This window comes from Scardinius erythrophthalmus (genome assembly GCF_964197995.2).
Source record: "Scardinius erythrophthalmus genome assembly, chromosome: 12".
In the NCBI taxonomy this organism is placed as follows: domain Eukaryota; kingdom Metazoa; phylum Chordata; class Actinopteri; order Cypriniformes; family Leuciscidae; genus Scardinius; species Scardinius erythrophthalmus.
The window spans coordinates 21,596,670-21,620,146 of record NC_138232.1 but is presented as its reverse complement, the minus strand read 5'-3'; the positions used below and the strand labels follow the sequence as shown (position 1 = coordinate 21,620,146).

General features: G+C 37.5%; 1 protein-coding gene across 2 annotated transcripts in view; it reads right to left on the bottom strand.

Annotated features, from left to right (window-relative positions):
• Positions 1 to 1,630: 1,630 nt before the first annotated feature.
• gng12b (guanine nucleotide binding protein (G protein), gamma 12b) overlaps positions 1,631 to 23,477 on the bottom strand; it is a 62,027-nt gene continuing 40,180 nt past the window's right edge. Inside the window, exons 2-3 of one of the 2 annotated variants that reach the window (XM_081380346.1) lie at positions 3,989 to 4,098; positions 1,631 to 2,932 (exon numbers count right to left, since the gene is read on the bottom strand). In XM_081380346.1, the coding sequence (XP_081236472.1) occupies positions 2,807 to 2,932; positions 3,989 to 4,078 (216 nt within the window). In that variant the 5' untranslated portion in view covers positions 4,079 to 4,098 and the 3' untranslated portion in view covers positions 1,631 to 2,806. Of the gene's footprint in view, positions 2,933 to 3,988; positions 4,171 to 23,477 lie in introns of those variants that run through there. The other variant, XM_081380347.1, reaches the window with a different exon arrangement.

The following is a 23,477-nucleotide window of genomic DNA, read 5'->3' as shown; positions in this document are numbered from 1 at the left end:
ATTATGTACCATGATCTGCAATAAATTGTTGCTACTGTATCTATAATACACAGGGTAATAACAAGAGTCAAAGTATCCTAATGCAAATTCAGAAGTTTTTCAAAAGTTTTTTAAAGAATGGGGGTTCTGTGAAATGGGTAAAACAAACACAGTTTGGTAATACTTTACAATAAAAAAATAAAAAAGACGACATGTATATATATATATATATATTTAGGCTTTTATTCATATATAATCAACGCACACATTAGTAATGGTAAACAGAAGCTCAAGCATGCTTACTTGACGTGCGAGAACCAATGAGGTTCATTCTTGTGTTACACAGCACATTTGAACTTCTGCAAGAACCAATGAGGTTCATTCTCGTGTGTTACACCGCACTTCTGAGCTTCCGCAAGAACCAATGAGGTTCATTCTCGTGTTACGCAGCACATTTGAACTTTTGCAAGATCCAATGAGGTTCAGTGTTACACACAGCATGTTTGAACTTCCTCATGAACCAATGAGGTTCATTCTCGCATTACGCTGCACGTTTGAGCTTCCGCAAGAACCAATGAGGTTTGCTCTTGTGCGCCATGTGCGGTTGAGCTTCTGTTTATGTTCGCTGATCAATGTTAACTATATGTGAATAAAAGCATAAATTAAATCTGTTCATCATATAAAGCGATCGAATCTCTTCACAAAATTTGGACTAAACCACTCAATTCATACGGATTAGTTTTAAGATCTGTTTCTGAACTTTTTTAAGCGAAAAAATTGTAGTTGAGTAGACTTTCAACTAAGGGACAGAAATCTCAGGTTTAATTTAAAACATCTTCATCTGTGTTTCTAAGATGAACGAAAGTCTTACGGGTTTGGAACGACATGAGGGTACGGAAGCTTGTTTCTGCCACAAAATAAAAAAAAATAAAAGATAATGGTGACTTTTTATCTCACAATTGCGAGTTTACATCTCGCAATTCTGACTTTATTTCTCAGAATTGCGAGATATAAAGTCAGAATTGCGTGAAATAAAGTCGCAATTGCGTGTTTTAAAGTCAGAATTGCGAGATATAAAGTCAGAATTGCGTGAAATAAAGTCACAATTTTTTTCTCGCAATTGCGACTTTATATCATTTATATCTAAAAAAGTCTTTTTTTTTTTCCTTAGAATTGGACTTTATATCTCACAATTCTGAGAAAAGATGTCAGAATTGCGAGATATAAACTCGCAATTATGTGTTATAAAGTCAGAATTCTGAGATATAAAGTCAGAATTGCGTGATATAAAGTCGCAATTGCGAGAAAAAAAGTCAGAATTCTGACTTTATAAGACGCAATTGTGACTTTATATCTCGCAATTCTGACTTTATATCTCAGAATTCTGACTTTATTTCACGCAATTCTGACTTTATATTTCGCAATTCTGAGAAATAAAGTCACAATTGCGAGATGTAAACTCGCAATTGTTAGATAAAAAGTCGCAATTATCTTTTAAAATGTTTTATTCAGTGGCGGAAACAAGCTTCCATATGAGGGTGAGTATATTGATGAACTAAAAAAAACTGTAATTTAATTTAAAAAAATACAGTAAAAACAGGATACACTGTGAAATATTATTACAATTTAAAATAACAGTTTTCTATTTAAGTATACTTTAAAATACAATTTATTAGTGTAATGGCAAAGCAACATTTTCTGCAGTCGTTACATCAAAAATCAGCTTTGATTTGGTGCTCAAGTAACAGTTCTTATTATCACAGTTTAAAAACAGTCGTGTATCGCTAAATATTTCAGTGGAAACCATATTTTTTTCCAGGATTCTTTTAGGAATAGAAAGTTAATTAGAAACAGATTTTTTTTGTAACAAATGTGCTTACTGTCACTTTTGATCAATTTAATGCATCTTTGTTTAATAGAATTTTTACATTTTTAACATTTCAAGTTTAAGCAATCAATGAATTGAACCTTATTGTAAAGTGTTACCGACATTTGTCTGGCTGGAATAAACAACATTTCCACATGAAACATTATTTTGTATTAGGTTACTCTTAAAATGCTGATCTGCAAGATTAGGCAGTTGTTGAACTTTTGAAACACAGCTCCCCTGGAGAAAAAAAGAAAAAGAGAAAAAGAAAAGGGCACGACGTTGTGTGTAGTGTTTTGACAGGAGCGGTTAGCCTTGTATCACTCCATTGTTCAAAGAGTAAGTTAATGAGGGAGGGCCGGAGCAGCATTGCGTCAATGTGACGCCTCCAAAGACACCTGTTTCCTCCTCCAATGAGCACAAGCACCCTTCACGCATTCATGATGCTGACATTTCACCCCTCACATCAACCCTCCACACTCCCTGTGACTGAACACCTTTAAAAGCATCAGATAGGGTCAAAAGCACTGCAAATGAGGCTCTGCTTATCTGCAGATATATAATACAGACTGCAGTCATTAAATGATCGTTTCCTGTGCTTTGTGATACTAGCGCCCACTCTGACCTCACCCTTTATTTGTAGGAGACACAACCACATCAGTGGACTCCATCACAAAGCAAACAAGTCATCTGTGCTGTGCCCTAAAGCTAAAAATTCATTCATGGGTTGGTTTTGTCTTTGCACCACAAATGATTTGTTTACTAGGTGCTTTGACTCTCCTTTTCATAGACAACATGAACATTTCTAGTCAGGAGATTTGTGGATACAATCAAATAATGACTTGGGGTTTAGTTCACTTTAAGGCAAATAGGGAATGGATGTTTGAAGATCATTTTCTCTCTCAAAAAAATAACAATAAAAGGAACATCAAAACACACATCAAGAGTTCAAGCATCCCATTACAATATAGTGCAGGGCTTTTTATCTTTAAAAGGGTTTTCTGAGGCTGGGATACCCATAAGCAGAGGGTCATACTTGGCATGTTCGCTGCAGTAATGCATGAGGTCTGCAGAAGCCTTAGACACCTGCAGAGAAGAGACACAATGTGAAATTTGAGAGATTTGTGTACAAGTAAATTAACTATTAATTAGTTGTTGAAGTGATAGTTCATTCAAACTTGAAAATTCTGTCAATTATATGACTTTTGGTCATATGTAAAATGCAAAAAGATAAAATTCCAACTATTTTTGTCCATGCAATGAACATCAGTGGTGTCCAAGACAATACTGAATACAATTGACTTTTATTGTACTATGACAAAAAACCACTAAGTCATTTTTCAAAATCATTTTTTCCCTGTTTCACAGAAGAAAGAAGTGCATACAGATTTCATTGAAGTTTATAAAAAAAAATTTAAATTCTGTAAATTATATGACTTTAGTTCTTCTGAAAAAGCTCTTGTGAGCCTACAACCTAAAAGATAAGTTCTTTAACCAATACCACATTTCAAAATAAATGTAAAGTCATCAAAAGTATTAAATAACTAGGACTGTCAATTATATTTTTTTTTATATCAAATTATTACATTTAGTCAAATTAATGGGAAGGGGACAAGGGGTTATCCAATGCCCTAGCAAAAAAAAAAAAAAAAAAAAAATTAAAAAGTAAATAAAATACGGTAAAATATTAAACTGACAGCCCTAAAAATAACACACATGGAAGTATAGGATTTTTCTTTTGAGCAAAAAAATTCAATATGAATTAAATTCAGTTAAAACAAAAAAGAAATAAAAAAAACTATAATTTAGCTTCTTCAAACCATCCTGTTTCTCGATTTACAGCTCTGCATGCTCCTACTCTCAGCCATCTCATAAAGTGCCGTTTAGTATGCCATTTAAACAGTTTACTGTTTCCATATTTTTCCAACTTTATTTTTTTATTTAAATCCAATTAAAATTTTGTAAAAATCAAGCAAAGGCACAATTTATTAACCATTTCACAACATCTTTAGCATCATGAGAAACAAATTAAACCAAGTGTGTCCAAAAGTTTCACTTACTGTGTAACGGATGGTATTCAAATATTTATGTTATGCCACAGCACTTTTATTTAATGATTGATGAACAATTCATTTACTGTACCTTTATTCTCTCTATGTTAGCTTCTATCCTTAGCTGCTGAACAGTCCTTCTGGCCTGGGCTATATTATTAGAGCTTTGCTTAGACGACATCTTTGATTATCTTCACAGACCTGGATTGAAAACAACAACAAAAAAGTTGATATTGACATGCTACTTTGTTTCCTATGAGCAGCCAGCAGCAGATCAAAGTTACATATCATTCCAGTCCCATTATTCATGAGCTAAATACAGCAGAATTATCATGCAAAACTTGTGCAAGACAGGAAATTTGTCTGTATGCACATGCATGTTAACACGTATATCTCTCTGAGGAGGCACCGAGGGCCCCTTTGACTCCTGCAGTGGGTGGGGGTGTTTAGTGCGTCAAACCCCCAGTGAGGGGCGTTTTTTTACTGGGTCTGCAGCCTCTGTATTGCTTTACGACTGCAGGAGGGAGAACCAAAGCAAGCTGTGTGTGAACAGAAAACAGAAGATCCCATGCTGCCAGCAGCTCGGTCTCTGCAGCTACTGACTGTTCCTGCAGAGCACTCTTTCCGTAAACCATCGTCACCGGTTACTCTGCCAACTCATCATGCGCAATGGTGCACAGGCACAGAGAGTCATGCGTTGCAGTCGCTCAAACAGGAGTTGTGCAATGCAAATGGTAGAAAAGGAAATGGTGAGGCAGGTGGTCTCTCATTGATCAGGAGATATAGAGAGGATGGTTAGCTTTTAGTGAGAAAGCTGATCATTTGTATTGAGAAATAAAAACAAAATTTTTGCTAGTAGATATCAATATCAGTGAAATTTCACTATAGCACAGCAAAAAAAAATATTATAAGCGTTCCAATGAACTGCCGTAGCCCAGGCGACATAGAGAGTAGCCTTTTTCTTTCGTTTTGAATTATTTCGTTTAAAGACATACAGTATCAAGCTTTGTGTATTTGATGTATTTCTCATGTCTGTGTGAGGCATACACTGAGTTTCGTTAAGTTAGGATGAGATGCGCTCCAGTTAACGTGCAATGCAAGTGACCGCGCGGGCACCTCCATGATTATATTAACAGGCAATTTGTTGATGAATAAAATTGACTAAAATTAAGATACAATTTATACAAAACGAAATTCACTTTAAAGAAAGGCTTTAAACAGTTGACATTTTCACAAATTCCAGTGTCCTTCCAAACCTCCATCCCCAGTTTGCAAGGAAGAAACAAGCCCTTGAGCCCACTGTTCTTGTGCAAAACGCACACATACATAAGATTTGTGAAATTCTATGTATAATAATCATGGATGTACTGTTTGAAGATTGACAGGGAGAGGACAAGCATACTATTAGGACTGTACTTACAGGTTACAAGCGTCACACTGTTTTTTTCCATTAAAAGGTTTGAGTACAATCGGTAAAAAAATCAAAAGTTAGGAACAACACTGCATAACACAGCCAAAAGTGGGTATTGAGGATCAACTCCTGCATATTGTACATTTTAAACACAAGGGTTATTTCAAATAATATCTAAAGAGTACAGCACATTCACAGTTAATTTTCTGTGAGAGAATCTTCCTCCAAGCAGAGAAATGTACACTTAACTTATAAAAAAAACCAACTTGACTACTACCATCCACAGAGTAAATGTAATCCCATGCTGTCTGGTTTAGATTTCGTTCGTGTGAACATCCATACGCAGCACAAAAGTCCGGCATCATCCATGAATTCGAAGTACAGGCGGAGATAGCAGCGTTACCTAGCTACTTCCTATGACAAGTCCCCTGTTCAAAGATGGCGGCGCTTTTGACGCATGTTTAGAACCCCAAGGCGACATCTAGTGTATATATCTATGGCATTCTACATTGGAATTCAACCAAGCCATGTAATATATATATATATATATATATATATATATATATATATATATATATATATATATATATATATATACTGTATGTATATATATATATATATATATATATACAGTATATAATATAAATTAATACATTTTACATAAAAAAACAGGTTACACTTTATTTTAAAGGCCCACTGAAGAGCCTTGAAGTCGAGCGCAGCATTATTCAATATGTTGACGTAATTCTCATTGAAACCATAGACGATTGAAACAGGAAGACTGGGACATATCGAACAGCCAATAGCGTTTTGATTTGATTGGACAGAAAATCTGATGAGAAGCTGAAGTGCAGACTGATGTCATCAAAATCATTTATCCATATTGGCAGAAGTGAGATAGTGTTAGTTTTGAATGCTTATATCATCTAAATGTGAATTTTGTCATTGTTTTGGAGCACACTACCTTATAGATAATAGTAAGGCTAACATATTACTAAACGCCAAAAAACTTGATTTCATCGGGACTTTAAGGTACCATTGTTTCAGTGTAATTATATACTTAAGTACTGAGTAATATTAATTAACCACATGTACTTGCTAGATGGTTAGGGTTAGCAATAGGAATAGGGTTTGGTTTAGGGTTTGTTGCATGTAATTATGCATAATTTTCTGTAATTACTACAGTAAGAACATGCAACATATGTAGGGAATAAAATAAAAATTCAATTAAAATATAGTGTTGTAAAATTTGTAAAGTATTTTGAATAAAGTAAAATGCATTGTAAATATTCAAGAAAACAGTCAATAAATTAAGATCAAATAAAAAGAACAGTGTATTGTTTTATCTTTTTGTTGTCAAAAATATATTTTGTTATCATCTGCAACATACAGCAGGTCTTTTAGCTTTCACTGTAAACAGAGCCATTGATAATTATATAAGTGTTTTTGTTTTTGCTGTTCGTGTCTGATGTAGACACAGTGTAAGTGTCAGTTTTGACAATAGGGGAAATGTTTATTAGACTGGCTTCCATATTGCTACATGGTCAGCCGCATAATCTCTGGCACAACAAACCCTTGTATCCTACTTCCTGAGAAGCCCAGACACAGCTTTATCAAGAATTCAGAGGAAGAGTGTATGGCTGTCTCCCGTTCCACCGGCACAGGGCTGCTATCTCTACACGGAGGTCTGTGTTGGGAGGTGACCTTATCTGGTCGCACACCAGACATAGCTAGGGGTTAAGAGGTTTGGATAACAACTACTTGTTAATGTAGTGACATAATTAGTGTGAGACAGAGGCCGTAGTTGCTCCCACAAGCCCTGAGGTCAAGGGGCCATCCATACATGACGGCCCAGAGAACACAATTTAGCTGCAGCTTAACAAGTATAGACAAAACATGACGACTCTACCGATAGCAGTTTACTAATGATGACATTTTCAGGACAATAAAGCATCCCAGATTGTTAATTTTAGATCAATCAAGATTTGCTCATGCATGTCTTTTGTTTAAAGCTGCAAAATGACTAAATTTATTAGCAATGCATGTGTTTACATGCAATTAAGCTACAAGTATATTTTGTGTATGTCTCTTTATCAATGTATACAGCGTACATTTGTAATTGAAAGAAACAACACTGAAGAATTAAATAAACAATGATGATAATTGTGGTTAGTACGAACTGTAATAAGTCAGAACTGTATGTTTGCATGCGCTTTAAAAGATTTCATTCGGACTCTTCTCTTTCAATGTTTGATTTAGTCTGAAACTAAAAAACCTAGTCAATTTGATTTGTCCAAGGACACATTTTGTTCATTTGATCCCAGTCAAGGTTGAGTAAGAATGCAGCTCTGTGAAAGGGCACAGCGTTCCTGTGAGGTAACGGTTCATTCGCTTAGAGTGGCTTCTTAGGGACAACGAGTCAATTTTGTGCAAACGCAGCACAGAGAGGAGAACTGTGACGCAGTCAGACATGGCTCAAGAGCTGTGCCAATCAAACTCCATTCACTACTCGTACACTGGTGACCTCTGACCTTTCAGGTCGACTGTTGTTCTCATCCACTCACACCATCCAAGCAGAGGTTCACGTGTGGAGACAGAATCAAGATTACAATATGATTAACCGCCAAAACCTGCGCCAAGCAAGCCTTCCAAGAGCCCACATCCGTTTCATTAACCCACTCACTCCTCTCCTTGCACTATAAATGATTAAAGATGTGTATGAATGTATAAATAGCCAAGGAACAGGAAGCGGGGGCGTCTGTGTGCCTGGACTCAGCAGAGAAAGGGCTCGCTAATAACTGCATATCCTGACCCACGAGATTTAATTTATTCCTCTCACATTCGCCCCAATAAAACTCTTCTTTTGCTCTAGAACTTGTCCTCTCTGTGCTGGGAAGTCGGTATGTGATATTACCATCACTATAGTGCTGTTGGCGTATGCTCTCTGCTGTCTACGCAACAGTGACTTTGAATCATCCAGCAGGCAAACCGCTGGCTTAAATGTGGAGTGGACATAGGATTCCAGCCAGTATAGCTGGCCGCTGAGGAGAGAGGACACTCGAAGTGCACTGAGCTGTGCCGCACGGCTCATCTGGATGTCTCGATTGTAATTACAGCTTTAGAGAGAGAGACCCAAGAGTCAAGCACACTCCAAAAGCTCAGGCTGACGCCGCACCCTTCAGTCTTTTGTTAAATCTCTCCCCTCTGCCCTCGCTGTGACCCTGCCTCCAAAAACAACTGTGACATTTCAAGAGTGAAGGCCTGTTCACACCAACACAAATGTTTGGCATGCAATTTGTTTGTTCAGACCAATGCAAAAAAAAAAAAAAAAAAAAAAGATGGGCTGAATGTAAGTACAAATTCACTCTCTTATTATACAGCCATACTGATATATAATGACAAAATATTGACCAACACCGTAAAAAAAAATGTTGTTTCAACTTAAAAAAGTAAGTGTTAATGTTACCTTAAAATTAGTTTAGTTTAGTTAGTTTTTCAAGTTTAGTCAACTTGAAATGTGAAGTTGTACAAAGTGACAACTTGAATATTTGAGTTGACAAAACTTCAAAATGAAGTCAGGACGAACACTTATTTTTTTTAAGTTGAACCAACAATTCTTTTTACAGTGAAATTGCACAGAACTACAAACACAGTAGACCTGTTTTTTCAGAGTTTTTCCATGAATCATGCAGCCCTATTAGAATAACTCTCAGTGACGTCATGCAAATATGTTTGTGTCTTTCTGAACAGGTGCATTAACAGCCCTTTATTCCATTTGAAATATTTGTCGCACTGAATTTTCACACCGAACATTCGTAATGAGGTAGGATGAAAAGACAATAAAGACTGAATTAAAAGCAGATATTGCATTGTATAGCTGGTGTTCATCTATAGACAGATGTGGAGGTCAGGAGGGGTTTGGATGTTTGTTTGTCTTGCAAACGGCTGGAAAGAGTGTGAGAGATATCGAGTGAGAGGAGAAAACGAGAGGGGACTGTAACCGGCTTTGAAGTGTGTGACTCAAGCTGAATCACTAACAAACAACAAGAAGAGGAAACTAAGTAAGACCACCAAAAGGCAGGGTACAGACCACCTTGGGGCCCAGAGCAATACTGCTTCTGACTGAGCTGCCCACTGGGCCACCCACACCTCTGCAGACGGGCCCGCTCCTCCCTCCCGCTCTGGCACTGCTGTTGCCTGCTGGATCTCAGCCAGAACCAGACGGCTCCAGCCATCGGCCCAGCCTCTGATGTAGCACTCCAGGAATAACAGTGCGCTGGCATACTGAGACCACCACAGCGGCGGCGGCACAGAGAGCGGGAAATGACTTTCAAATCTGTTTTACAAATTGTAAATTAAATTTTTACATTTTCTGAAGAACACGTGTGTCGCTGCAATGCTAGGGTGGTCTACATGCAGGGTTGATGTGGTTACAACGGTGTTATGGGTGGTTGCTAGGGCCTTGCTAGGTGGTTGCTAAGTGGCGTTAGTCAAAAAATCACCCCCAAGTTTAAAAAATGACTTGGGTCCCTCCATTAATTTAACTGTCTGTTTAAATCCGAAATCACAAAAGTAATAGCATCTTCTTAATAAGCTGCATGATTTAAGGAACCGCATGTAATTAAATAAAGAGATATTATGGCAAGCAAGGGCAAGAAAACACATTTCTTATGAAACCTTGTGGATAGCATACAAAAACACATACAATGGGACTTTTATAGTCTGATTCACAGTACTATTAATTAATTGCTAGACTTAATTAGTTATCGAACTGAATTGGTCAGCACTGAATGAAGTTGTTTAATGAATCAACATTAAAGGGATAGTTCACCCAAAAATCTTTCGAAATCACGGATATACATATATATTTCCGGAGGGGAAATCACGGTTTCAAACGATATATATATATATATATATATACATATATATATATATATCTATATATACATACATATATATCTATATACATATATATAATGTTATTATGAGCAATAGAAATAATGATGCTTGCTTTAGCAAGCACCACTAATAACAACCCCCACTGACTTTAAACATGAAAAAAATGTTAAAAATGCAGTACTACTATGTGCTCTCTACCGCACAATTTCTTGGTGTGTACACTAGTACACCTTTCACATTAACATTATTCAAATTCACATGAAGGACTAGGCACTTTTACAAGACTTGAGGAGAATTATGTATACAGCTGCGTTTCCAATGCTCAGAAAGGAATTTGTCGGCTGGTCGTACCTCATGAGAGCCCTTGACCACAGTGACAGCCCAAGTCTGACTGGACCACCATCGCTAGGACAGAATCCAGCAAGTATGCACATTAAGTCTTCAGCATTCTGAACATAGCGTCTTAAGATGTACATCAATTGAGCACTGTGTTCCTTAATGACTGGGTGGCGGCGTGGGTTACAAAGTTCTAAGAAGAACAAGCTATTTTTTATCCCCTGTCCCACTATGTTCTTTTGGCAGGTCTGTTATCTCTCCTTCACACGGCCTGATTGCTAAGCGACGGTTGTGCCTAAAATTGTGCCTTGTGCTGCTGTAACACAATAAGGCCGTTGAGTCCTGGACACACAGTGCACAGAAAGGACAATGAAGACTGTGCTATCAAAGAACCGCCGCACTCCGGCTTGAAAAGTAGAAGATAGCTTACGGCTAGACAGCAAAACATAGTAGGCAGAGGTAACCAGTTTAACAGAACCCTCATGGGAGCTAATCTCAGAGAGCCTGATGTTATCAGACAGGCATGAAGCATGGGGAAGAAGGGAGACAGCCTCTTTCACAGTGATGCAGGGCTTTGGGAAGAGAAAGAAGGGGGTGAGGAGTGTTGACAGAGGTGTACGTGTATGTGTTTGTTTAAATGGAGAGCTGGGAGTCACAAAAAAGATCGCGCCTACATAAAATTGGCAAACTGCAGCAAACGCTTTAGCGCTGACTATGAAGGTAATTCTATAGATAAGAGGATATTAAGATACTTGATTATGACAGACAAAAGATGACAGATTGCTGAGTGAATGCCTTAGAGGTGTAAAGTATAAGTGCTCAACAAAGGTTGTTTTATTTACAGTGTGTACTCAGGACATTTAGCCTGTGAGTCACAGGCTGGTAGTTTCTCCCATGTCTCCAGAGTGTCTCGGACTGATGGAATGAAGACAAGAGGTGAAATGCAAACGCACACCAACATCCCTGAAACATCCGGGGCAGTAAGGTTTCAACGGCTCATATACAGTATGGCAATGTCATCATGTCTAATTCAGACAATATATGGCTGTTTTTTTTTTCCGTAGCGTTCACACTGCCAGTGTTTGGGAACTGCATTTACTTCCTGTTTCTGATGACACAGAAAAAAAATCTCATAGCATTATTCATGCAATCTATCTAGAGCCATCTAGTCACCCCTGAGCTGCATTAAACAGTCTGTGTATCTAAATGCCATGTCAGATGCAGCTTCTGCAGTGGAATGATGGATTTTGTTGATACTGATTTCAGTTGATTTGTAACAGCTCCATAGCGTCTTAGTATTCTAATTTAATTTGTTGATTAAATGTAAACATTTGACATAAGATGATGCATACATCCAATAAGGTTATAAATAATTGCCATTATAAAGGTAAAATCCTATGGAAATTCACGTAAGAGGGCAAATATCACCCCTTAATAGGAAAGTTAATTTCTGTCTCTACTGAACTAACCACTGCACAGAATATGAAGAATGTAAAAAAGCTTTGTGATTCAACTGTCAGGCCTAAACCAGGCACAAAAAGGACCATCACAAAAATACACTATATATTTTTTGGTCAATATTGTTTTTTTGTAATAGTAAGTCATATCAAAGATGGTGACGTTCATAAAACTGGAAGGTCTTATCACATTTGACATGACAAATTTCAGTCGAGGTGCAAATTCATCAGATTAGGGATGTCAATTTACATAAAATTGGGGGGGTGCTACTGAGTTATTAACATCCACCAGCTTAAAAGTGCAGTAAGCGATTTCTGAGCAACACTGCTGATATTTTAAATCACCAAATTAAACACAACCCTACCCAAAAGGATCACATACCTATCTTCATAGCTCTGCTCCCAAATTCACAAACATGCTATGCAACACAGACACCAGTCTGTGATGTGTGAGCTTGTATCTGCCCCTACAGTTAGAATCCTTACACGAGATCTTAATTAAGCAAGAGTAGCTGAGTGAGAGTTTATAAAACTGATGGGAGCATCTCCAGTGCAGTTACCTTTAACACGCTAGACACACGTAAGTGCAGTGCAGAGTGGCTCACTCGCACTGTATGATGTGACAGACAACTAATTCTCCAGTATGGTTATGTTCACACAGCAGGAGTTCGCTTAGAAAATGGTTAGGATTCCTGAAAATTTACGGGTGTGAGTTTGGTTATAATGCGGTTTTCGCTCCTGTAAATAACTGAACTGTGAGTATTAACAACCCTATAAGGGATTCCAATACAGAACAGACAACCGTATTCTGCTGCCGTATGAACATGGCCTATGTTCACACAGTTAGTGCTTTGGATTGACTACCATTTACTAACAGGTGTGACTCATTAATTGTCCTGTTCATACAACAACTTACAGCAGTGGCTTGAATACTGCACATATGAACAGATGAATTGTCAAGTCAAGCCGCTTTTTAATATTAATGATATAGCTGTGAATAACGCCACTATTTAGAGTAACTGCTTAAAATAAATAGCAAAATCACATGTGATCTGATCTTATATGGTCCACAGGGCACAGGCATATGGCTATACTTCAAACCGTTCATTTGCGAAGAAGAGCGCACCGCTGAATGACAACATTTGAGGCATAAGAATATGTGTAGTCACAAAAAATACTTTCGACTCGTCCATCCTTTTCTTAAAAAAAAAGCAGAAAAATGTAGGTTACAATAAGACACTTATAATGAAAATAAATGGGGCTCAAGTTTGGAAGAAAGTAGAAATGTGAAGCTTTTTCTCCAAAGAACGTTAATTCTTCTGTTGGTTATGTTTCTGTGTTGACATTTGAAAGAAGTTGTAACACTGGACACCATAACACAAAAAGTTAATAGGTCTTTATTTTCAGACCAAAATCATGTTAATATGCATAAATTATTAATCTCTTGATACAATATAATGTTTCAATTTTTCAACACAATTTTTTGCTTTTGTTAAAAAAGTATAAATTAATTTTGGTTTTAAATAATATTGTGCCTCAAATGTTGTCGATCGAGTTTTAACTTGTACTGGACCTGGAATTTTCCCTTAATAACTCCTCAATAACAACTCCTCACACATTCCTTGAGCTGGTCTGCACACAACTCTGCCCAATGCAATGCAGACGGGACAGGTGAGAGACTTCAGAGGCACCGGCTTCGCTTTCAAGTGTTTGAGCATCTCGCCACATCTGCACAGCAGAACGAGGGCCAAAAGAGAGAATCGCCATCAACTGAGTGGCGAGGAAGGATGTTTGCATTTGGGATGGGCGGCCCTTTCTGAGGTATGGTGGGACAGGAAATGGGGCAGCACAGTAGGGAGAGTTCAGTCAGGAACAACCAGATGCAACATCAATGAATGAACCCACCATCTGCTTCTATTAATACACCAGAATGGCATAAAGAGAGATGGGTGGGGGAGAGAACACAGACCTGCTCCAGAAGTCTGTTTGCTTTTAGACCTTGACTATTGAGCAAGACAATCTGGCATGAAATGCTGGTAAAATGGGTTGAGGGTGTTTGTGCACCTTGAAGTGGCCTCAAATAGCATTTTTTCACTTTAAGGCCTGTTCACACCAAGGGTCAGATTTACTAACAACTTGCGTCAGTGCAAACCCTCTTTTAGCATTAAAAAAACTACTGTCAGGATTTACTAAAGATTTTGCGTCTGAAATGGAAACTCCAACAAATTTGTAAAAAATTGTCGCGTCCACGCCTTTTCAGCGCTAATTTTTCACTGCGTGTCTTTAGTAAATCCTGATAGTATTCTTTTAACGGAAAAAGAGGGTTTGCGCTTGTTGCAAGCTGTTTGTAAATATGGCCCTAAATGAACTAATTGCATAATTGATAAATGATCTTTACAATGGAACTGAATCAATACTGAACTGGCTGAATAACAGCTGAAATGCATCATCTGTTTTCACTGTGAAGCTGGAACAGTCTAAATAAAGCACTATATAAATAAAGGTGACTTGACTTTTACATCTGATGAACACTTTACCATACCATGAGGTCACAAGAGAGGATTTGTGAATGTCGGTGAAAAGCGACGCAACTGACGCTGGTAGGTCACATAACAGTGACAACATGGCAGATGTAGAACGTCCGAATGTCATTACTAGTTCAGCTTAAAGGGATAGTTCACTGTCATCAATTACTCAGCCTCAAGTTGTTTCAAACCGTTATGAATTTCTTTCATCTGCTGAAGGAAGATATTTTGAAGAAAGTTTAACCAGGCCGCTTTGGGGCACCATTGACTTACATAGTAAGGAAAAAAAGTGGTGCCCCAGAACTGTTCACTGAACATTCTTCAAAATATCTTCCTTGGTGTTCAACAGAACAAAGAAATCTATACAGGTTGGAATAAATGATGACAATTTAAATTTAAAGGGGTGGTATAATGCCCTTTTCACAAAATGTAAAATAAGTTTCTGATGTCCCCAGAGTGTGTAGATGAAGTTTTAGCTCAAAATACCCCACAGATATTTTTATATTGCATGTAAAAATTGTCACTTTTTGAGGGTTGTGCAAAAACGCAGTTTTGGTGTGTGTCCCTTTAAATGCAAATGAGCTGCTGCTCCCGGCACAGAGGGTGGAGCTTCAAGAGCTTGTGTCCTTTTACCTCACACACATACATACACTGAAAATTTCAAAAACTTTTAGCCTTTTATGTTCAAGCTGGACAAAGTCAGACAAAGATGGAGAGACTCAAGAAGAACATGTAGACAACATGTAGAATTCAACAGGACATTTCTGAATAGTTAGTTGATGAAATTATGTAGCTTATGTGTAGTTATCTTCCCATCATTGATTAGCATAGTCTGTCATGATAATCTATAAATCGCGTTCCTGGGGGCGGGGTTTATGTAAATGTTAGGGTCTGAGATGTCACTAACCTGGGAGGAATGTGGTGTAGTCCCTACCAGCCGTTTGTTGTAGTCTAGAAAATATTAGAAAGAAAATATCTCCCTTTCCTTTGAACTTTGAGCATCGTAACTTTGCAGATTTTATTTATGCTCAAACAGCAACACACTAACTAAAGTTAGAAAAGTGAAAACATAAATCAACCACCCCTTTAAAGTATCCTGAAGACATTGATTAGCTGGTTCAGTATCTAATTGGGGTTGGACGTAAAGTCTACAAGAACTGGATATGATGCCTCTGTTCTAAAGAGTAAACACAGTGGAAATGATTTGTTGTTTTGCTAGTCCTGCAGAATATTTACCCCATAACTTCATTAAAGCTCATCTCCACATGAATTATCTTGATATGCACCACAAATGGAACAGAAAAACACATCAAGGAACACGCAAAATGGACTCTGAGTTTCTTTTTGCTCTTTCATGGCATCAGCAGCTTTTATCCTCACTGTCACTGTGTTAAGTGCACTGACAAAGAGATAAACACTTGGAATCACTCAAAGAGCTGCTGGTGGCCTATCACCTTTTCTTCACCCTACTGTCATGTATTGTATAAGTGCACCTTTGAGGATATGAAAGAGGAGGGGAGAGTCATGTGGAGGTCATCTTTTATGCTTAAAGCCTGTATGAGCAGATCACAATGTAGTACAGCTTTTTTTTGGGGTCTCTCTAAGGTGTTTTATCGTGGAGTGTAATAGGGGCTCTGTGTGTGGCGAGAAAGTAGAAAGGCTTTCTTCTTTCTCTGTACAAACAAAATGTGCAGAATTGACTCACCTTTATGAACCTGATAACACATACCAGACATGAAGACGAGCAGTCTGTCTGGGCTCTGTTCTTCAATGATGCACAACAGACACTTTCATTTTTCAAGTCATTTCATGGTTCATGCTATCAAAGCAAATCATTATTTTCTGTGATCTCTGATTACAGACAATAAGGAAGTTGTGGTTGCATACGTACTTCTGTATTTAAAATACAAGAAGAATTGCATTAAGATTACCAGAAATGATAGCAGCAAATTTAAGGATTCCAGTTCCTCAAAATCTCAAAGACTCATTGACCTGCTCAGAAAATGTTGCTTACGATGAACTCTGCTTGTGAGGTGTACATTTATCTCTTGGAAGCAAAATAATATCTGAATCACAGCTACTGCTGAGTACCAACACTCAAGTATGCTGCATGTCAAACAAGTATGGAAAAAATGCAAACCTAGGATAATAATAATAAAAAAAACTACAAAGAAAATGAAAATGAAAGTAAAATTTGTTTTTCAAGTAAACATAGTTTACTGGCCCTCATTTGCACTTCCATTCAGTTCAAAACACTCACACGCACGATTTAAAATCGGTCACATGACATGATTTAACCTGTAAACTCAATTTTGGAAAGCTCTGACATGTACTACTTGTCCCCTGCAATATTTAACAAAAATGATCAAAATGGCAGTGGTAAAATGTAGTTCAGCATTTATTTTGTAATATTTCTGTTTAAAAAATCCTATAATGGACTATTGTTAATGTCTTAATAATGCAAGAATAATCAGAAAATAAATTACGTACTATTAGGTCTTGCTCCAAACTATAGGTTTATTAACAGTGTATTTGCATAACGACTGGACAGTTACCTGTTGTATTTTGTTTTGTATATTGATTACTCAAATTCGAGGCCGTGAACAGCTATAAGTAGAATGTTCTGGGTTGTCATCTAGTAATTACAGTAATTACGACATGGCGAGAAGGCAGAATTGAGGGCGTTAACATTCATGCAAACGTCATTTTTTGAATCTCAACTGCTCCTGTACCCTTGATATTCTGCTAAATATCTCCAGTTGTGTTGCATGAAAGAAACATCTGAAATGTCATGAAGGTAGTACATAATGACAACTTTATTTTAGGTTGAACTATCCCTTTAATTCAAGCTTTACAACAAAACCACATCAACACTGTCATTTACTGGAACATGCTCCTAGATACAGTAGTTGCGTAAATACTGTGGAAGAGCCAATGAGTATCTGGAGTATTTCACGTTAAGCTGCTCAACCCTGCGTTTCCTGCTGCGCAACAGTACAGACGCACAACACTGATGTCCATCAGCCGTGCAACACTCCAAGAGAGCGGGAGGTAATGTCATAATTTCTCAGCGGAGTAAATATGAGGGACAGAACAGAGGCTCCCCGGCAAGCCTCCACGCAGGAAAGCTGCAACAGGAAGAGCGTGTATCTTACGCTCGAGCGAAGCGGTTTGGCCACAGTACCCTCCCCAGGGTCAACAGAGGAGGGGCTCATGCTGACAAAAGCTCAATCCCATTTTTTTCACTTCACACACCACTTCCTGGAGCCCTGAGCACTGAGTTAGGCTATTTTAGTGCTGCTTGAGCAAATACATTTAGGTCCTGCCAATCCATTCCATCTGAGCTCGCCAGACTGAGCTCATTTCAAAAGAATCTGGTTTCTAACTCACGGTTCCTCACATTAACACATACTGTGACCTCAGTAAGTGTTTAGACACATCAGACACACTTAAAATGTATAAATGCAATTCCATGAGATAAAACATCCAACCAAATGGCATCAGCAAACTAACCTTTGAGACATTTTTGCATCTAGGTCAATGACAAATAAGAGTGCCCAAGTTAAAGAAAAGCACACACACACACAAAATGTTTAAAATGCACACTCTAAGAAATGTAACTGTAGTATTTTTATTGGTTATATATGTCTATATTTATATATGTTTATATATTTTGAAAAACCTTTATACCATTTTTTTGGAAAAGTTTCAATTTAAAAATGTCATGTGGTGTAACCATCAAGTATTAATGAATTTTCCTTGAACCTCTTTTAACATCTTCAATCATTATTTTCCACATTTCTACAAGGTAATATGTATTTTGTAACAATTATCATGATTTATTAATTCAGAAATTTCATTACGATTTTGAGGGGTTGTACTATATGACATTTTACAACGTGAACTAACCTTGCCATGTCCAAAAAGAAACAAAACTGCATATGTTGCCATCCATCTTTGCATGTAAACTTTATTCATTCTCAGTAACTCTATGCAAACACATAAATCCCTCAGCAAAGATACACAGTAAAAGAGCAAAGTAAAGATTTGTAAATGCGCAGGCAGTGTGTGCGTATGTACGAAAGCACAATGCCTCATAACGTAAGCAAAAGCAGCCCGGGATCAAGAAATTGTACAGTTCAGTAAAGTTTTGGGTGTGTTCTTGAAACTGCTCCATCCAAGTATGCGTGGCAAGGTTGTTAAGTCACCTTTTACCTTCTTTCTATTTAAAAATCTTCTGTTGCATTCAGAATAGCAACTTACATTCATGACAAATAATGAATAAATCGTCACCATAATAACAGCTGTGCACAGTCATTCCATCACCTGAGATTTAGCAACATTTCTGCTAACAACATGTACACTAATTTGTGCATGCTGCAAGTATGACTATTCTATGCCAAACTGCATTAAGAAGGCAAACATGCATCAGTCTGCTTAGTATTCTCAGTCTGTGTGTGAGTGACTTGTATGCTATGACGTCACATTTACATGCAAATCTATGTTTATTCTCCAGCTACAGTATGTGCCAGGAACATCAAATAAGAATACTGACGTAACAAAGCAAAGTAATATTTAAATCTCCTAAAATCCCCCTGATTTACTTCTTTGATCTATTTCAATCATCCCACCCATATTCCTACAGCAATTTTGCTGTTTCTCAAGGAAACAATTATGACAACCAGACAAAGCAGAAATTATGAGACTTTGGTGGAATTGACAGCAGGCATGAGACAGACTGCAGAAAAAGCACAGTGATGGTATGAGCCAGGAATGTGAGGTGCAGTTCCACTCACACACACACACACACACACACACACACACACACACACACACACACACACACACACATAGACTGATTTTTTACAGTGAAAAAGTATGTTCTTATCTCTGAAACATGGTGTCACATGTACACTGAGAGATTATAAGCTCTTGTTATCTTTTAGATGGCGACAGTCTCTTATACACACCCGCAAAACAAGAAAAATCACAAATGTTTAATATCTTTATATCTCAATCAGTTCTCCAAGACAGCAATGACGTTAAGGGGGCCAAGCCTCTTGTAGTAAAAGACCATACTAATATCACATGTGTCTCCAGAGTTTTTTCGAAGAAATTTAAACATTATAACAAACTTGGCTCAAATTTGCCAACATAATAAAATATGCAATCATAAGTCCAAGATTTCAGATGATAACAATTCTAGTAAATTTCTTCTAAGACTCAATTATCTGAGTGAACTATGCTTTAGACTAGAGCAAGGACAAGCAACTTCATTCCTGGAGGGTCACTGTCCTGTTTAACTCCAACCATGAAAATCTCAACCGGCCTGTAACTTTCTAGTAATCCTGAAGACATTGATTAGCTTGTTCGGGTGTCTTTGATTTGGGTTGGGGCTAAACTCTGCAGGACAGTGGCTCTCCAGGGCCCATCTCTGCTATATAGGATTCATTTTTTAATTGTCATGTACTTCAGTAATTTTCTAATTTTTATTTCTTGTACAGATAAAGGTACTTAAATAAAATATAATTGAGAATGCCATCATGCATGGCTCAACAATAACTGTCACATATTTAAACCGGCCCATCCATCAATCAATCATTTAAGGAATATTTTACATTAAACCTAGTTTTTCTTGACAAAAACAAGACATACAACAAATGACAAAAAATGTGTAATTGTCAAAACAGCTAGAAATTAAATTAAAATACAACTCCAATTAGCTATATATTCAAAATACAGTATACTTTTGGAAAGCAATGTCATATTGTGATTCGTTCAATGTGTTTTACATACTGCTTTCAGAACTATCATATGTCAATCTTCTAATTTTAAAAAGAACTCATCTATGTGAGTCAGCTAGATAATGTACGCTTTGTGGCAAATCATGATTTAATCATTGTTAAATCAGTAGAATTCACAACAACAATATTCAATATATCACATCAAATTAAACATTTAAGTTCAAGGCATATGACCAATGAAGGCAAGCCAGTGACAATGCAGCACTGGTCCGATAGTCCAGGTGACAGTTCAGTCAATTTGCCCAAAACTCTCTCACGCTCGCCCCGGACGTCCTTATCATTGAGCGCTGCATTATATCTCCTGACTTGGGAGTAATAAATTTTCTTCTGGGCATGGCTTCTGACACAAGCAAACTTTCCATGCAGTTATTTCCACATTAACAATCAATCTCTTTCATATGCTACGCACGAACTAACAAATAGTTATCTGGACTGTTACTGTACACAAGGAAACAAGAGTAAGTACAGTAACATGTCTCATTCAGGGCCATACCCGTCATAGACATTGAAGGGGACAAGTCCCCACCAATAATCCAAATTGACCCCCTCAATATTTGACATTATTGATGCAGCTCTGCTCTTGTGTTTTTAAGATGACAAAAAATTTGTAAGGTTCAATTTTTAGGGTGGTCTGCCCTTGCAGTCTGGCACGTCCTGATTTTGCTGAGTTAGATGCATTCCTGGGTCAACATATATTGTTGATGAACAACATTCCTGTGCAAAATTTTTATATCTGACAAACAAAGGTTTTCAGTTTTCTTTTATTTTAATGTTTTATTGTTTGTGTAGCACTATATGGTCAACATTTTTGTATTATTATGTGCTTTATAAATAAATTGGAAACATTTAGTGATAGAAATTGTAAATAACTGGCAATAATATCAAGTGATCCAGAATTATTTTTTTGTGGTCTTTTATACCTTTATTAGATAGGATAGTGCAAATGAGGCAGGAAGCAATAGAGGGAGAGAGAAGGGAGCAGGACAAGCAAAGGACCACGAGCCAGGACTGACAGGGTTCTGCCCTGACAGCCTTGTCTGTGTTGTCTTTGTTTCATGTCTCTATGTTTGTTTTGTGTGTCAGCACATGGCTTTGTCTTTGTTTGTGTTTGCCATGTCCTGCTCTTGTTCCGCCTCCTTGTTTCCCGTTACCACGCCCCCTTGTTTAGTCCTTATGTAGTCCTCGTTTGCTTGATTGGTTTCACTTGATCCTCATGTGCTGTTCCCTTTACATTGTGCCTCTTTCCCTCATATCTTTGTTATGTGCAGCACAATTTTATTCACGCTGCTAGGCAGCCTGGATTCCATGGACCAGATTTTCGCCTCAGCGAGGGGACCAATCACAGAACGGGGAGGGAGCAGCAAGACAATGACGACGTCTATGCGACACACCGAAGCAGTTTGTTTATATCTATGGATCCAACATGGCAGCAGACGCGAAGTTACCTTTCGATGCAGCCTTAGATAGTGCTCTAACTAGTTTAGAACGCAAGTTTATTTCGTCGTCTTCCTCGTCGAATTTCTGTCACTCTACATACGTCATCTGGTATAATTGAAATGATTGGCTATGAGCTATGTACAGGCGCATTTGATAGACATTCGTAGCGCCCAATAAACGGCTCTGGGCATTCGTAAACCACGCCTCAAATACAAGAAAATGAACATGTGGTTCCCAGACCACGTCTCAATGAGACGTGGTCTAACCTTAGCCAGGCTAGCTACATTTAGTGTTTCTGTCAGTTCTTTTTTTTTTTTTTTCAGTATTTTCTTTGTTCCTGATTTTTAGTCTAGTCAAATCCTAGTCTTTATTTTGCTCTACTTCTTCCAAGCTTTATTTTTGGTTCACCTCTTGTTTTTGCTTTTGTTAACTAATCTCTTATTTATTTTCTCTTTAGCTTATCTTCAAGGTTGCAGTCTTGTTTTATTTCTTTGTTTACTAGTTCTAGTTATTCATTTATATAATTTATTTTATTTTTCCTTTGCTATTGCTCCAGTTATATTTAGTTTCTTATTGTTTTCTGGTGTTCTATTTTTTGTTTTTATTTTGCTCTTGTTTTTGTTATCTCGTCGTCTTGAGTTTTGTCTTGTGTTGGTTCCTGTTTGCTCCCCGAGATTCCCTGCCTGCTGGTTTCTTCTGCCTGGCAGTTAGACTGGTTCAGGGTCTGTGTGCAGCAAGTATCCAAACTCTGCTACATGGTTCCTTGCCCTGTCTTCACCACAACCATCTGCCTGGCCTGGTCACATCCTCTGCAGTTCTTCTACCTGTTGTCCTCTGGAGTTGGTTCCAGCAGTCACCTGCTCATTCTGTGTCTGGGTCTCCCCTATCTGAATCCTGACAAAGACTTGAACTTGGGTCGCCTGAAGCACAGCTGCAGCACATGTTGGAGTGCTGCCCACAAGGCTAATGCTTTCGACAAATTTCAGTTTTAACTGAAAATGATAATTTATGGGTTTTTTTTTTTTATTGATTTTTTTTTTTTTTTTTGTATTACCTAATTGAATGTGGACAGACATAACTAGTTTTCCAGGGGGACATTTCGTGTTTCACAGACGCACTTTGCGTGTTTTTTTTATTTATTTTTTATCCTGTCTTAATCTGCCAAGTCTGTATTTTTCTCATACAACCTCAGTAAAAATTCCAGAGCAAATCACCTACTGTTTTTCTGCAAAATCAACAGTCCTCTGAGAAATCTAATCCTGTCAGAATATGAATGTCTCTGATTGCTGATGTTGTATCTACCTGAGCTGTTTGTGCACCAATCCTTGGCATGCTTTCATTAAGTTTCCATATGGATGGTATCCAATGAAAAAAATAACATTTAAGATTAATAAATAGAGCTAAATTGCAGATACTGCGAAGACTGCCCATTTTAATATCAGTGTCAGGTAAAAGTAAGATACTTTGGATTTCTCTGCTTACTTGCAAGTTTATTATAAACAGTCACTGCTATAAACTTAAGTTTACTTAAATATTTTTTTTTATGATAAATTAAAATCATATCAACAATTAAAAGAATTATATGTGGCGTGCACACACAGCACATGACCTTCTATAAAGCCCACATCTAGAAAACACACACTCCCACCTCTGTAATAAACGCAGAGATGTTAGCCCAGACGTCGAGTGATAAGAACTATTACTCGAACGT